The sequence below is a fragment of the Aedes aegypti genome, chromosome 1 (assembly GCF_002204515.2).
Source record: "Aedes aegypti strain LVP_AGWG chromosome 1, AaegL5.0 Primary Assembly, whole genome shotgun sequence".
NCBI lineage: Eukaryota > Metazoa > Arthropoda > Insecta > Diptera > Culicidae > Aedes > Aedes aegypti.
Genome location: NC_035107.1, coordinates 120,991,801 through 121,009,385, shown reverse-complemented (window position 1 = coordinate 121,009,385; position 17,585 = coordinate 120,991,801). Strand labels below are relative to the sequence as shown.

At 40.6% G+C, this 17,585-nt stretch overlaps 1 protein-coding gene across 16 annotated transcripts in view; it reads right to left on the bottom strand.

Annotated features, from left to right (window-relative positions):
- LOC5567734 (sex determination protein fruitless) overlaps positions 1-17,585 on the bottom strand; it is a 781,499-nt gene that overhangs the window by 611,618 nt on the left and 152,296 nt on the right. For all 16 annotated transcript variants that reach the window (XM_021846428.1, XM_021846420.1, XM_021846441.1 and 13 more), the window contains one exon: positions 8,213-8,277. In XM_021846428.1, the coding sequence (XP_021702120.1) occupies positions 8,213-8,277 (65 nt within the window). The remainder of the gene's footprint in view (positions 1-8,212; positions 8,278-17,585) is intronic.

Sequence of the window (17,585 nt, the reverse complement as noted above, 5' to 3'; positions counted from 1 at the left end):
CTCATGGACTACTGCAGACAAAGTGAAGAATAATGGGAAACTATCACGCATTTTACCGTTTTTTGCATGTGTATATCTTGCGGCAGGTACGATAATACTCTATGCCCTAGGAAGTCAAGGAAATTTCTATCACGAAAAGATCCTAGACCGACCGGGAATCGAACCCTGACACCTTCAGCATGGCTTTGCTTTGTAGTCGCGGGGTCTAACCACTCGGCTAAGAAAAGCTCTTAGCGTTATGTGATGTACACAATGTATTCTGTGCTTCTTAATTTTTGGCATGTGATTGCGCCAAACTCTAATTAGAATATTTAAATTATGTTGCGAGAGCCACCCTACTGTGTGGTCACTCACCGCCAAAACAGTATACAACCGAACCGCATATCACCGCACACTATTGCCTGTGTACAGTATACGCAATAGGCTTTTTGGTACCGATCGCCTCCCGATCGGGTGTTGTGATCTTACCAGCCAGGAGAAGCAATAGATAGTTCAAAATAAATCTCCGTCGCGTTCGGTCGGAATAAACACCACTTGTAGTTTGTTGTTTATTTACCGCAAAATAAAGTGAAGTGCATTGACCTTAAATCACTGTTTCTTAGTGAGAATTATCACCGCGCGCGTCCCCGTCGATACCGTGTTGATTAAACGATCCTTCGCTCTATGTGCGTGAACATAAATTGGTCCTTCGAACCGGATCAATTGCGGTGTCGGACAGTTGTGCGTAGTTCGGAAGTGTTTCGCGGTTAAAAAGGGACGCTAGTGCTGGACAAAGGGCGCCCTTGTGAAGTGCGAACGAGTGAAATTTCGTCATCACGATAAGTGATTTGCGGCGCGCGGTTTTTGTGTAAACCCGCCATTGAAGTGAAGAAAGTGGATGATGATTTTTGCTGCTGTTGGGAGAGGACAACCGGAGAAGATTTTTTTGCGTGGCTTTTGGTGCAACCACCTTGGGACGGACACGGCGATCAGAGGACAACAGTGACCACGGACAAGCTGCAATTCAGGGAAGTACAGTGCATGTGTGGGTCTGTGGCTTTCTATGCATGAAGATTGACATTAGACTGTGGGTTAAAAAGTCACACTGTAAAGTGATTGACAATAAAACATCAATTTGCATGCGAAATTGTGTCTTCTCCAAGAGACTCTGGTCCCTGTGGTTTGTTGCATTCCCCTTCGCGGTTGTCAATCATTGGTGGTGCAGTATATTCAATCAGTGCAAACGAACTTTCCAGTGCAATAATTTTGAACAGTGACTTCGGTGTAATTAGTTAGTGGACAAAACAGTGACGATGAAGCCGGAAGACCTTAGAAGTTTGTTGAAGCGGGAGAAATGCCTTCAAAATAGTTTAGAACTGGTGGAGAAGTTCGTTAAAGACTTTGACGAAGAGCGTGATAAGCGGGAAGTAGAAGTTCGTTTGCAGCTGCTTGAAAGCGTTGTTACGGAATTCTTTGAAGTGCGTGATAAAATTGAAGTGCTGATGGATGAAGTAGCTGAAGACGAAGTTCCAGATCCGGATGAATCCGAGAAGGCTCGTAAGGCAAGGCTGGCGAATGCATCGAAAAAGAGGGAGGAAGAAGGTTTAGCCATCGCCAATGATGTGCAGAACCGTTACTGCAAGGCCAAATGGAATGGATTAATGGAACGGCGTCCGAAAAAAGTTTTGGATCATCCCGGAACGTCGACCATGGCTGCCGGAAGTACGTTTCCGAAAGAGAAGCTGCCGGAGATTAAGCTCCCAACGTTCGGCGGGAGACATCGAGACTGGGTATCGTATCGAGATGCATTTCGAAGCTTGATCCATCAAAACCGAGAACTCACTGACATGGACAGGTTTACCTTCCTTCGTTCATCGTTGACCGGAGAGGCACTTCAGGAAGTCAGCTCCATTGAACTTTCCGCCGCCAATTATGTAGTTGCCTGGACTGCATTGGAAGATCGCTACCATAACGAAAAGCTGATGCGGAAAGAAAGCTACGAAGCGCTGAGCCAGCTAATCAGCGACTTTGAGAAGAATCTCCAGATGCTGCAGAATCTGGGACAGTACACCAATGGCTGGAGCACTATCCTAGTGCATATGGTTTGCTCGAAGCTTGATGGCGTCACCCTACGATTTTGGGAGTCGTCACACAACTCCAAGGAAGTGCCCACCTACCGAAACCTGATGAACTTCCTGAAGAATCATTGTGCAATTCTTCAATCAGTTGATGCGAGCAAACCCTCCCCCGTCGAAGCGAAGAAGCCCAAGATAAGCGTCAGCAACTCATCAACATCCTTTGGAAGGTGCTGCTTCTGTTCGGAAGCATTCCATTCGGCGTTCATGTGCAACATGTTCCAGAAATGGAAGATCTCGGAACGCTACGACGCAGTACGGTAGAACGGCCTGTGCATGAATCGTCTCTCGTCAGATCACTTGGCGCAAAACTGCAGCATAGGATCATGCCGTCAGTGTGGGAAGGGGCACCATACTAATGTCGTTTTCGTTTTTAGGAACTGGGTCGGTGATCAACACATAAACAAACAAACGTCAAACAAATTGTAGTCCGGTCGAACCTGAATCGGGTTGGGGTTGAAACTGTGATTCAGAACGGGTTGCGCCAGTTCCAACCTGGGTTCAAAAACGAATTCGACATAAGCTTCACATGGACTACAGTGTCAATCCGAAATCCTCCGTTCCACAGACGACAAAAAGGCCCCCAAGTGAACAGCAACATCAAACACAACAAGCACAGCCGAATCCACCAACACATCAGAAATCACCAACCACAAACCACACCGAACCCAGCACTTCATTGTCAATCGTACAAACACAATCGCATAGCACCAACCCACAGATCGCCACAGACCAATCAAACACACAGCTACACACTGTAGCGCTTCCAACACAAACAAACCCTTCCACACGTCAAGTCTTATTATCAACCGCCATAGTGCGGGTTTGCGATGCCAACGGCTGCTCAATGCTGGCCAGAGCACTGCTAGACTCGTGCTCGCAGTATTGTTTCGTTACCTCCGATTTTTGCCGACGCATGGACCTGAGCGAATACCCTGACTATCTCGCTGTGAAGGGAATCGGTGGTTCAGGAAGCGTTTCCCAGAAAGCTGTCTGCGCTATAGTTTGCCCCCGTTTCGCCAGTATTTCGGACTTCGAGGAAGTTATGCGATTCAACGTTTTGTCAAGGCTAATGATTCCGCTCCCATGTGAAGGGTTCGATACTTGCCAGTGGAACTTGCCGGACAACGTTGTACTAGCTGACCCCGAGTTCTACAGGACTTCGGACATCGATATGATCATCGGTGCCGAGTATTACTTGGATCTGTTGCAAGATGGGCGATTCAGACTCAACGAGGATGGTCCAACGTTCCAAAACACCGTGTTCGGATGGATCGTTTCCGGTCGCATTTCCAACAGTGCGATCTCCGCAGTTTCACCATCTGCGTCATTGTGTTCCATGTCGGAAATCCAAAAGCAACTTACTCGGTTCTGGGAGCTAGAGAGCTGTCATCTAGCGAGCACCTATTCCGTGGAAGAGTCCACATGCGAGGAGCTCTTCAAGCAAACAACCGTTCGAGACGAAGACGGACGCTTCGTCGTTTCTCTGCTCAAGAAAGAGCACATTATCCGGCACCTGGGAGATTCTCGATGCATAGATGAGCGTCGATTCACGAGCTTGGAGAGGCGGTTCGCTACAAATCCAGAGATGAAGAGGTTGTATTTCGAGTTCATGGAGGAATACGCGGCGATGGGCCACATGAAGAAGGAGATAGTAAGTCTGTCCCGGGAGGATCAGGTGAAAGAATCCTCGAGAATATCTCCATTGAATCCATATCTCCGAGATGGCATACTGCGCGTTGGCGGCTGGCTTCGGAACGCAGCCGTTTCCGAAAATCGGAAACATCCGATTATACTCGACCACCGTCATCTCCTCGCCACGTTGGTAGTCCGCCATCACCATCTGAAGATGCTTCACTCCGGACAACAAGTCGTCATCGCAAGTACCATAGAAAGGTTTTGAATCCCGAATATTCGCAACCTCGTACGAAAGGTGTTACATGAGTGCGTCACCTGCTTCCGGATCATGCCCAGATGTCAAGAACAGCTGATGGCAGAGCTGCCACTGGAAAGAGTGAATCCGGCACCACCATTTCTCAAGGTCGATGTAGATTATTGCGGCCCGTTCCTGGTGTCCTATCCGCAGCGCCGTAGTGGTTCCGTTAAATGCTTCGTAGCAATATTCGTTTGCCTCGTTACCAAGGCCGTTCATGTCGAGTTAGTCGTCGATCTCACCACAGCGGCATTTCTGGCGACATTACGACGATTCACTGCCCGTCGAGGAAGTCCAGCCGTGATCATGTGTGACAATGCCAAGAACTTCGTAGGAGCAAAGCGGGAACTTCGACAGCTGTTGAGTTTGTTCGAGCAGCAACAGTTCCAGAATGCTGTAGCCAGCAACGCCGCAGATGAAGGGATTGAATTCAAGTTCATACCGGCCAGATCGCCCAATTTCGGTGGTCTATGGGAAGCTGCCGTGAAATGCTTCAAAAACAGCTTCAAGAAGATCGTCGGTAGTCGAACGCTGCTGTATGACAAAATGCAGACAGAAGCAGACAGAAGCCACGAGGGCCTCCGTTCCAGGCAAGTTGTTGTATTGTACATAAATCCAAGTGAAAAAGCACCCTCTCATTTGCAGCAACGAAAGATGCCCTTCCCCGTCGTCGAGGACGACAGCAAGGCAACCGTAGGACGACCAAATACCACCCCGAAGATGTCCCCTTAGCGATCGATGGTATCTCGCTCGGAGAATCGTCATCGCCATCCAAGAGAGAGGAATCGACCACAGCCTCGTAGAAGTACCGGAATGGCACACCGGCGTTTGATTCGTCGTCAGCAATCAAGTTGCAGACGCACCTGAAGATCCCGCAACTACCAATCCCTTCGCGATGTGCCCAGAAGGCATAGCATTCGTCAAGAAGAAGCACCATTACCCACGAGCCTTTATGCGCACGGCACCCTAGCACGATTAATATCACTGCAGTTTATCAACGTTCTTGAAGAACATCAATCATCAATGAAGTGTCTATACGCTTAACCGTGAATTCACATTGCACCGACAAGAAATCTAGCAACCAATGAATTCGAACCACTAGATTTGTAAATAAGATTAGGAAGCCATTATAGAAATTTAGAATATCAAATTAGTTGAAATCCGTAGGCTTCAAGGCGGCATATGATTGCGCCAAACTCTAATTAGAATATTTAAATTATGTTGCGAGAACCACCCTACTGTGTCACCGCCAAAACAGTATACAACCGAACCGCATATCACCGCACACTATTGCCTGTGTACGGTATACGCAATAGGCTTTTTGGTACCGATCGCCTCCCGATCGGGTGTTGTGATCTTACCAGCCAGGAGAAGCAGTAGGGTAGAAGCACCGGTTTTGGCCATACGCCAGTTGTAGCCATAGTGGATTATACACCGTTTTACATAGCCAATCACCTTGAAACCTTTTGTGTTCAGTAGATCACATTCATATGATAGAGCTACATTCATTTACTCGTCCAAATTTATTCAAAACATAAGAAAAAGAATTCATTTTCCTTATAATTTCAACTCTCATACACCTAATTCGGCCAGGGTACTCCTAATTTGGCCACTCTCGTTAGAAATCAATGTGATTGGCCAATTTAGGAACCGAAGTTAAGTCTCTGGCCAAAACTTGTTCTGGTGGCCTATATTGACCAACGTTATTTTCGAAGCGAAACGATGGTTTTAGCTCAGTTTCGGTATTTACACATATAATATGAATTGTAAGCTTGCAGTTGACATATTTGTAATATAAATACGGCTTCCCATATAATTTTTATTGACATTTTCTTTTACACTGGCCAAAACCGGTGCTTTTACGATAGATAGTTCAAAATCAGTTCAAAATAAACCTCCGTCGCATTCGGTCGGAATAAAAACCACTTGTAGTTTATCGGCCAAATAAAGTTTGTTGTTTATTTACCGCAAAATAAAGTGAAGTGCATTGACCTTAAATCACTGTTTCTTAGTGAGAATTATCACCGCGCCCGTCCCCGTCGATACCGGATTGAATTAACGATCCTTCGCTCTATGTGCGTGAACAGCATGTTTTAATAGATAATGGTTACTTGCTTTTGTTGTGCTGTTGATCTTTTTTTCTGAAATAATTATAAAAGCTTCTTCTAGACAAGTTAGACTTCTTAGAAACTTAGAGATGAAAGTTCTTATAGTTATTGTACTGTTCGAAAAACCGATTGTAAGTTGCTGAAATGTTCAGTAATGTAACACGTGTAAATGCATTTCAATAACGTTGCATTCTACTTTAAGAGAAACAATGTAACAGCCAGAAAACATGAACAGCAACGACATAATTCGTTCCTTAAAATAAACAACTCAGCCGTTCATCCCAACAGCCAACAATGGAACCCCACTCGACAATATCCGCCCTGACGACGGTTTTCGGCTTATTTACGAGAGCCAATTGTAAATTCACCTCAGCTTCCCACACTTTGGGCTACATACCGTTTCCAAACAGTTAGGTAAAGTAACTTATCCACCATCCCAAATTTGGAGATAAAGGGGATCTAGGGTTAATCAAGTAAAAAATTCGCGATGTAATTTACACAAGTCACAAAGAACTTTTCAGAGTCGATTGCAGTACAAAATTTGCTCACGGAATTTCATGAGGCCGAAATTTGATTGAAATACCCTACACCCCTATACAAATATAATACTTCAGGGCTTCAGCAGCGCCTACGCCTTCCAACAATAGCTTAAGTTTTGCAATTTGTTGCAACAAAAGACGACGAGTGCAAGGTGTGGCACTACAGGCAGAAAGTAGTTCTTATCCGGTCTTACCGTATCACACCAGGGTAATCAGAAGTGTTACTCCGCCAGATACAGGCCAGGAAAGCTGTGACGAGCGAATTGAGGCACGATGAGACATGCGATATTTGCACGTAGATACGGAAGTTGGAGGCAAGTGGTAGATGGATGAGATATTTACATATCCTTACAATGAAAAGTAGAGTTATACGTATCGGTACATTACCAGTATCCAGTAGCAGTAGCTAGCACCATCAGTAGCAGTGTTTCGCTAAGCTGATTAACAACATTTGAAGAATCCAGGACCTGGGTATGGGCGAGACGGGGCCGAAAGTATTCCTCCTCCACGACCGGGAAGTGGATCATTTTCCAGTTCTGAAGCAGGATTTCAACGAGCTACTTTGACTGTGGCGAAGAGCTAAAGAAGCTGCAAATTTGTTTTCGGGAAGTTTTCTTCCCGACTGATTGCCGGATGTGGGTGGGGGTGGTCGTTGGTGGGTAGATGTTTGAATCTGCTGTGAAAGTCGAGCGTAAGTAATGGATTACATTCACGGAGCAATTTATGAACTTGATTATGAAAGACAATGGGAAAGGGATAACTGGTGCAGTTTCTGTTAGAATAGATAGATAATAACGACTGCTATTTCAAACGTTGTGAATTGCACTACACTTCACCTCAATCAATGATTCTTAGATAGACTGTGCTTTTTTGTTCATACTTGTAGAGGTTCAAAGGGATGAATACCATTAAGTTTTGAATTCTATCGATATACTTACCCAGGCATTGGGTATTATTGATACAATCTGCGAATTTAGATATTTTTTTAATTCAATATTTCTTTTGACCAGCATCCATCAGAAATCTCAGTAATTTACCCATGGGATCACTCCCATTAAAAATGTATAAAGTTATCTACAGAGTAATTCAAAGAAGTTTCATGCTGTTTTGAAATTAAATTCCTGGATTATGCATTTTTGTACAAATTCTACTATTTCCATACAAGCACCGACAGAGAATTCCGCTTCCCTCACGATATGACTTCAGCCATAGCTACCATGGCAAATGCACTGAGCCATTGGACTTGAACCTGATCCGGCCCAGGGAAGAAGGAAATTAAAAAAGCCATCCAGCCGTATGAATACCACTGCCAACCATCCAGCCAACATCGTCCGTATCTGTTCTCTACCGACAACGAAGTGGCTGGCCATCAGAGGGCTCCAATCGATACGGACCAGGCAATTTTCCACATTTGCTGGTTCGGCGGCTGTTACTGGCCCGCAGGCCGTATATGTTCCAGACTAGGTTGGTGTACTGATAGTAGGTAAGTTATTCAACCAAAGTGCCGAGTGTTCTTACCTTGATGAGTTCAGTTGACGATCGCCATTGCCTTCTGAACTGTCACTAGCGGAGGGAGTTGTAGTCTGCAAGAGAAAAAAAAGGTGTAATTGTTAATTTCTGTTAATGTTGCTCTATAATTGAAAAAAAACTAAGGATTCATGAAATCTTGTGGAAAATTTTGGGTGCTTGTAAATCGGGTTTAAATCAATTTGCAAATCCCCGAATAACTTCGGCTTGAGCCGATCAGCGTGCGGATAGCCTTTTGCCACCGAAAAATCACCAATCGCTCAACCCAATCCAGCACCCAAAAGGGAGGCGCTTTTATTTCACCGTGAGTAAATAATCTACCGACTCGTTAAATATTGATTCGGAGACCGAAACCGCGGGCCACCGACCGGGTATTTGCGAGGAATGTTGCAAACCAATCGAAGGCGACGAATTATGCGCGCCAGTTAAACTTACGTGCATTGGTTGGCATGGGCGTAGCCTGGATTTCCGTCAGGGGGTTGGGGGTGCAACAGGTACAGCATCCAAAATATGCTCTCTTTTCAACTGTGAAAGTACTTCTTCAATACTACGATGATCCATTCTTCGGAAGTCGTACGATACAGTAGTAGTGCGAAATCTGCGCTGACGACGTAGATTATTCTTTGATGATTAATCTTGAAGCACATGGTAAGCTAACGCTACTTGAGCTGATAAATCAGCAGTTGGATAGTAGCTCCAGAATGGCAGGATTTTTGCGATTTTTTTGCAGAAGTTGCATAAGGAATTCATTTAAAAGTTCCTCCAAGTGCTGCGTGTTAAATTTCTGTTGGAGTTTTCTCTGACAATTTTCCAGCAGATCCCACTTAGGTTCCTGTAGGGACAAACTCTGGATTTCCTCCAGGAGTTGCTTCTTTTCGAAGTTTATTTTATAATTCTACAAGGACTTGTTTCTGAAATTCTTTCAGGTGTTCCTTTTGCAATACCTAGTTTATCTTCAAAAGTTTCTCCAGGAGATTTTTTGCATGGAATCCCCGTGGAATTATTTTAGAAATTGCCTTTTTTCCAGCAGAAGTACCTTTTGAAATTGCTTCTGAACTTTCTCCAGAAAATATCTCTGAAAGTGCTCCTAAAGGTCCCAAAGTTGCTTATGGAATTCCTTAAGGAGTCGTTTCGGTTGTTTATCTTGGAGTTCTTTGTGAAAAAGCACGAGCACAATTCTTCAAGCTGTCTGGTATCCCTCTGAATGCATTTATTTTCATAAGTTTATAAATTATTAAGAGTTTTTAAGGATTTTTTTCGGAGTTTCCATTTGGAATGCCTCCGAGAGTTGCTCCTAAAATTCATTCGGAAGCTTCTCCTGAAATTTCTCAAGGAGCCACTTTTGTCATTTCTTCAGAAATTCATTTTGAAATCCTTCACATGATAAGGTAGGTGTACCAGTTATGGACATTATGGTTCCCTATTTCGCCATACGTGATAATTGTATTAAACTAAAATTTTCAATCATTCTGTGCATGTAAGTAGTTTGATATCAAATATATCTGGATGTTGAAACATTCAAAGAGATTCAGAATGTGAATGTTTTCGAGAAAATAATAATAGGGAACCACTATAGCCATAACTGGTACACTTTCCCTAATTCTAAAACTTCTTATGAAATGTATTCTTAATTTTTCTGCTTTTTTTCTTCCAAGAGTTGCTGCCATTATTCCTCTTGCAGTTTCTTGTGAAGTTGTTTGAAAATTTCACCAGGATTTCGTTCTGTGATTCCTTTTGGATATTTCTCTAAAGTACTTTAAAGACTTTTCTTGGGAGTTGTTTCTGAAATTCATCTATAAGTTACTACTGATTTAGTTCCAGAAGTTTCTCCATGGACTCCTCATCTAAGGAGTTTTTTTTTCTGGAATTCAAAAATTTTTTTTTTGCCATTTGCTCTAAAAATGTCGCCAGAATTTTCTTCGATAATTTCCATAGAAGTTGCTCCTGGAATTTCTCTGGCAATACCCAAGTAACAATGAAAGCTGAACAGCAAGAGTTTTCGCTGAATAATGGCTGATCAATGGTGTACAAGGCTGAAGACCGTGACAGCTGAACAATAATTTGAAGAAAAGCTTATTAAACACTCTTATTCAGCAGTACACTCAAAGCTGAATATTGAGTTGAACAAACTATTTTCCATCTACAGTTTTAACTTTTGTTCAGCCATCCTGAATGATATTGATTAAAGGTTATTTAAAGCTTTAATCAAATCAACAGCCATTGTCGAAAAATTGTTCACCTGTATGTTGATAAAAATATACATACCGAAATATATACCTACATTGGGTCTAACACTAAATTAATTATTATAAAACTGTTTCATCGAACTACAAAATTTTCACATCCCGAAGCAAACGGCCTATCATCTGTCGAAAAAATTCCTGAATCCGGCATCGATGACCTTGTGTGACAACAAGATAGAACACTACACTCGATGACGCAGATTTCTTCGTAACATTTTTAATTAACTGAACGAAATTGAAATCATTACCAACTTGCGTTGACAACAATTGAATAGCAAAAATTAAAAATTACCGAGGATTCTATTTTGAAACAAAAATCACAGCACACTTTTACAGATAACTCAAGTGTTTTTGCATAGCGCTGTTATCACTTCTTCAGCCTCAATGCAGCCTTTAAAATAGCCCTTATTCAGACAAAACAATATGTTAGTCCCTTGCTGTTGATGATGCTCACACAGTCTCATGTGGAGCAGATGTCAAGGTAAGTGGTTATAAATCAGCGAATCCCAGTTCAAATCTCAATGGCACATATTTACTAATCTTCATCTTTAAATTCCAGCACTTTTCTACACTATGTGTTTGAAATTGTTAGTTGCGTTGATAAAACCCAAAACTATAAACCTGTAAATACTTTTTATTTTATTTTTTTGGTTAATTGTTGAATAATGGATGAATAAGCGATCGTTAAGCTTTCGAAGGTTGCCATCTGTTCTAAAAATAGAATTATGGTTATTGAAAGAGGCCTGAATAAGCGCATGCTAGACCTTTATTCAGCCTTCTATATAGCTTCAATTAAGCTTAAGGCTGAATAAAATCGCCAGAATTAGATGTTTAACAGCTGAACAACAGTGAATGCAGGCTATGAACAGCTTTTGTTCAAACAAAGGCTGAATTGAATTAGCTATAAAAGCGTTTGAGCAACTTCAAATTGTTACCTGGGTAGCCTCTGAAATTTCTGGGAAATGCTTCTAGAATTCTAACACGAAATCCCCTTGAATTCTTACGAGAGTCTACTGAAATTCTTCAAAGAGGTACTCTTGGGTGTTCTTCATGATTACCTCTTCAATTCCACCAAGAGTTGCTTCTAGATCATTTTTAAAAGTTGCTTCTGAAGCTCCACAACAAATTTCTTAGAATTTCTCCTGGGGCCGCTTTAGGAGTTTCTCAAGAGTTCCTCCTAGTATTTTCCGGGAATTGCTAGAGTAATTGCTAAAAAATTAGCTTTTGCAAATGCTGAAAAGTTGCTTGTGGAATTATTCATTGGTTCTATGAGAATAAACTCTGGAGTTGCTTCTGAAATCCTTCAAAACTTCCTTGTGGAATCCCTCCTGGAGTTGCGTCTGGAATTTCTCACGTAAACGCTCTTATAATTCCTTTAAAAGTTGCTTCTTCAATATCTCTGGGAGATGATTTTGAAACTCCATCCAGAATTTACCCTAAAAATTCTGGATGGAGTTTCAAAATAATCTCCCGGAGGAATTGAAGAAGCAACTTTTAAAGGAATTATAAGAGCATTTACGTGAGAAATTCCAGACGCAACTCCAGGAGGAATTCCACAAGCAAGAGTTGTTTTGGACATTGCAAAATCCTCCCAGAATTTCTCCGAGAGTTGCTTGTGTTATTCCTTATAGAGTTGTTTCTGGAATTCCTCTTATAGTTTCTACTGTATTTTTTCGGGAGCTGCTTATCCCTTCAATAAAATCCTCTAGGGAATAGTTGCTGCTTGGATTCTTCAAGGACTTGTATACTCTTAGAGTTCCTTCTATAGTTGCTCTGGTGTTACTAAAAAAAATTTCTGGTACATTTTCTCTCAAAAGTTTCTTCTGTTATTCCTCAGAAGGTAGCGTCTAGAATTTATCAAAGTGTTGCTTCCAGATTTTCTCCTGAACTTTCTCCGAAGATTACTTCTATGAATTCCAATGGAGATGCTCTTGGAAATTCTTCAATAGTTGCTTCTGAATTTCCTCAAGGTTCTTCTGGAATCCTTTTAACAGTACCTGCTGGAGATTCTCCGGGGGTAGCTTCTGAAATTTATTAAGGAGCTGATGTTGCAATTCCTCAAGTCTTCTGAAAAAGTTGCTCTTAGAGTTGCTCATGGAATTTTCCTACTGGAATTCCTCCGAAACTTGCTTTTGGAATTCCTTCAAGAGATCCAACTTGAATTCCTCCGGGAATTGCTTCGAGAATCTCAACAGGTTTCTTCTGGAGTTTTCCAAGAGTAGCTACTGATTGTTCTCCCGGAAGAACTTCCAGAATAAGTCCTGCAATATCTCCAGAATTTTTTTCTACATACTTCGATTTTTTTTTCATGAGTTCGGCTGTGCGAATCTCGGTTTCCCAATTTTAACCGAGATTCGGCTAACAAATTGACCGGTTGCTTAGCAACGAAGCACAATTAACTCATACTCGGCTTCTATTTCCTGAGATCCCAGGAAATTTATTTGCCGACTACTCGGCTATACATATCTCGGTTAAAGTTAGCCGAGATTCGGCATTCTAAATTAAGTGTGTAGATGTTCTTCTGGATTTCCTTCTGTAATTTCACCGGGAGCTGTTTCTATAATTCCTAAAGGAGTTTCTTTTGCAACTCGTTCAATAGTTCTAATTATAGTCCCTTAAGCCTATTTTTCGCGAAATTCATCCAAAAATTCCAACAAGTGCTGTTTTATTGATTTCTTAAATAGTCCCTCCTAGAGTTCCATAGGAAAATGCTTATGGATGTCCATCAGAAGGTCTTTCTAGAGTTCCCCCCGAAGTTGCATTGGGAATATTTCCCACACTTGCTTTGGAAGTCCCTGTAAGAGTTGGTTCTGGAATTCGTTTAAGGCTTCCTTGAGTATTCCTTAAAAAAATCTTCTGGAAATGTTTCACAAATTCATCCACAAATTCCTCCAAGAGTTGCTCCTGAAATTCTCAAAAAAAAATGCTTCTGAAATTCTTTCCAGAAACTCTCTTGTAATTATTCCAGAAGTTCCTCCTGGAACTCCCTGTATATTTTTTTTAATTGTTCATGGAATTACTTCTTGAATCCTTTATAGAAAACCCCCTGGTTCTCCAGATGTTGCGTCTGCAAATTCTCAAGGAGTTACTTTTAAAGTGTCTCACGTTAACGTTCTTCGACTTTTTCCATAGTTGCTTCTGAAGTTACTTATAAAATCGTTGTTGTTGTAATGGAATACCTCCGAAAGTTCCTCCTAGAAATCCTCAGAGAATGGTGTCCGGCATTTTCTAAGGAGTTGCTTATCGAATTGCTTTAAGAGTCTCGAATAAATTTATTTTAATCTCTTGAAATTTATCCAAGAGCTTCTTCTGTGATTTCTCACAAAGTTGCTTTTGGAATAGCGTCAATAGTTGCTGCTGGAATGCCTCAGGTAAATGCTTCTGGAATTCCTCTGTAATATTTAATTAAAACTTATCTATATTCATCTGAAATTCCACAGGAACTAGCATCTGACCACCTCTTGCGCTTAGAATTCCTTTGAAAGCGGCTTCTGGAATTCTGTCGGGAGTTCCTCCTGGAATTCCACTGGGATTGAAAAAGCTTCAATAGTTGCTGCTGGAATTCCTCAGGAAGATGCTTATGAAATTCTTTCAGAAGTTTCTATTTTTTAAGAAGATACTTTTGGAATAATTCTGAAATTCTTCCGAGAGTTGGCCATGAAATACTTCAAGGCAGTCTTCAAAAAATCCCTTTCCAAGAGCTGCTGAGTTTTAAAATCACCAGAGCAAGAATTGTTTCGCGCGCATTTTTTGTATAAATCCAGGCATGATTCATTGCCACGTGTATGGGAGGATTGAATCCCAAAATTCAATCCTAGATCAATTGTTTGATGGTAGAATAAATCGAGTCAGCATTGATATTTCTGGCAATGTTAACTGAAATTTTTTGTCTGACAAGGCGTTTGTGATGAGTCTATCGATGTATATCGATATATCGAATATGAATAAAATTCTATCAAAATTTCAGATTTGACTTCCGTGAGAGATCTGACATTCTCTCATTTACCAAACATAGTGCTGTGACGCTCAAATATTTGACTTGATACATTACACCAAGGCTAGTAATGACTGCCAGTAGGGCCAGCCACTAGGTTGGTTTGATACAACTCTTGAACGTTTCTGACGACGGATATAATTTTCCCTACTACTGCGCCTCTCATTCCATAGGTTTGGTTCATCCCAATCCTCATTGAAACGTTGAATATTCATATTGGACAGGAGGAACATTTTGTACTATTCAATTCGGGGAGCTTCTTGCATTCAATTGATGTCCTGTGAGCTTATGACAATGATTCAATCCTGAGATTGAATCCTGGCACAAATCCCGCACGCTGAGATTGAAACAATCAGGATTCAAAACGATCCCGCTTATTGAGATGAATTGGTCGGCGTTAAGTCAGAGTGGACCAAGTAACATTTTTCATATTTTGAGAAAAATGGGATTAAAGTCTAACGCTCTGTAATTTTTTTAACTCGTTAAAATTTTGGTTCAATATTTCCACACATCTCTGCATTACTTTCACACAATATAATGTGAAGTGATAATCATGAAAAATCATAATCCAAACCTCTGATAGAACGATTTTTTGATGGACTATGTGTACTTGGTCCACTCTGACTGAACCAAAGACCACCGTTCAGTGAGTTGGTTCACTCTGACTGAACAATTTTTAGGAAAATAACAATTATTTAATGCTTATATGGTCAAAATGGGTGCATATTACTAAGATAAGCAGATTATCAAGACCCTTCGACACCAGAATCATAAATTCTTCAATAATTCATATCGCCAATCTCGAAATTAGTGGCATTTTGATAGCTTGAAAATTAATGGTTTTGCAGGGTCAAAGCATTGGAGACCAGAAATATTCAAATATGCGTTCAGTCAGAGTGGACCAAGTGGAAATCTTGAGTACCTTTTGGTCGGTATATAAGCTGGTCCAATAAGCGAGTTCTAGGACATGCCATACATACACCATAGAACTACCATAAACTCCTATCAGACTTTGAAATCGACTCAAAAAATGCAATAATCAGTCAGTTTATTGGTTTTAAACACTTGGTCCGCTCTGTCTGCACAAAAATTGTTGCAATTTCTGACCACCCATCCAGATATGATAAATGGCCAAAAACCAAAATCATATGCATCGAATTAAGTAATGTTTATGAATTTATATTGAAAGATGAGTAGAAGAATCATTCGATGTCGACAAATCTGATAAATCTCTTGAAATGGTTTAATTTCCTCGCATTCCTCAGTGCGTTGATTATTTTTGCTGTTATGCTAATAAGCACTTGGTCCACTCTGACTGCACACTTTTATCGATTTTTATTGATCATCCAAAGTAAATTTATAACATATCTCTCGCAATTTACAACATTCATCAAATCTGATCAAAGTGAAATGGAGGTAAGGTAATTTCGCATCTAATGAACGAATAATCCAATTTTTCCAAGTTTTGTACTTGGTCCCCTCTGACTTAACGCCGACCAATTCAAAGCATGCTTGTTTAAATCTTGGAGCAGAAGGATGATCTTAGAAGACTGCTTCAAGGAGTTGCTTCTGGAAATACTGAATGAGTTGCTTCAGAAGTTTTTCATAAGCTCCTACCGGAATTCACCTGGGGGTTGCTTCTCGAATTCCTTTAATACATTCTTATGGAATTCTTCCAATTATTTGCTTCTGCAATTAATTTTTCAAATTTCTTAAAAAGTTGCTTTTGGAACTCTTATAGGAATTGCTTCTTGAATTCCTTCAAGAGTTGCTCCCGATGTTCATTCAAAGCTTTTCTTCCTAAATTCTTCCAATTCTTATGTAATACTGCTGGGAGTATCTCCTGCTACTTTCCTGCAATTGCTTATGGAATTTCTTCAACAACTCTCCTAATATTCCTGCAGAAGTTGCCTCTCACATTGTTTTAAGGTTGAAGAATCCATTATTTAATCCTCGGTAATCATAAAAATTTAAAAACCAGTTTTTCCGTTCAAATTTATAGAAATTTCCATGAAAATTAATTACCGCATTACAGATAGCAAGTGGAGTGCAATGGTAGATTTTTATGAACAAAACTCTGATTTTGAAATTCCCCACGAAGTATCTTCGGAGATTTATCACGGAGTTGCTCTTGGAATTCCTTCAAGAGTTGCTTCTGTAATTCCTGTAACCCTTAAAAGCCTTAGACGAACCTTGATTTTTTAAATGGGCACGATTCGTATACCAGTTGATCAATTAGTTGGTTAGTTGGTCTTATAATCATTGGGTGAGATATCCAGGTACAGATTATTTAAAAAAAGATACTTTCGCCACCTAGTGAAGCAATTCCCAATCAGATTCTTCATCAGTTAGCTTTTGATCTGCTGAACAGCTTTGCCGAAGGCACCAACCTTCTAGCTGATAAGGGTCTTGATAAACAGTCAATTAAATATAATTTGTCACTAGCACCTCCTAGCGGATAAATTCTCTATTAGATTTTTCACTTCCCGATGGTTCTAAATCTGCTGAATATGTTTACCGAAGACATCAACCTTCACGATGATAGGGATCTTGAGGTATATCAGATTGAAGATTTATTTTTCAGCCATTCCATGAAAACCCGATCTAGTGGGTCACCGAATTCGGTGAAAATTTGCTATTTCGTTACTTATCCGTGGTTTTGGATTTTTTGATTAGGGTGACCATTTCTAAAATAGGGTGATCTAAAAAACCGTAACCTCGCAAAATTTTTATTTTTTGAAAAATCAGTTCAAGTTTTGAATCGCTTGACCGATTTTCAATTTTCTTGGGCGAAATGAATGCTAAAGATTTTGAATTTTCAAGACAAATATAAAATTTAACAAAAAATTGTTTTTCACACACATTTCTGTTTTTTCGTGTTTTTAAGGCTTTGGGACCACAGAAGCTATTGCTGTTCTCAATTTTTTCTTGAAAGTTCAAAAAATTTAACGTTTACTGTCAAATTTTCAGCGATGTAGGTTGAGATATATTTTTTTGAAAATAAAAAATCAGTTATATTCATCGGCACACACGATAATCATCTATCATCAGCGCATCAGATTTTTATTTTTTTTAAATCATAACTTTTGAACCTTTTATACATCGCTGAAAATTTGAGGGTAAACGT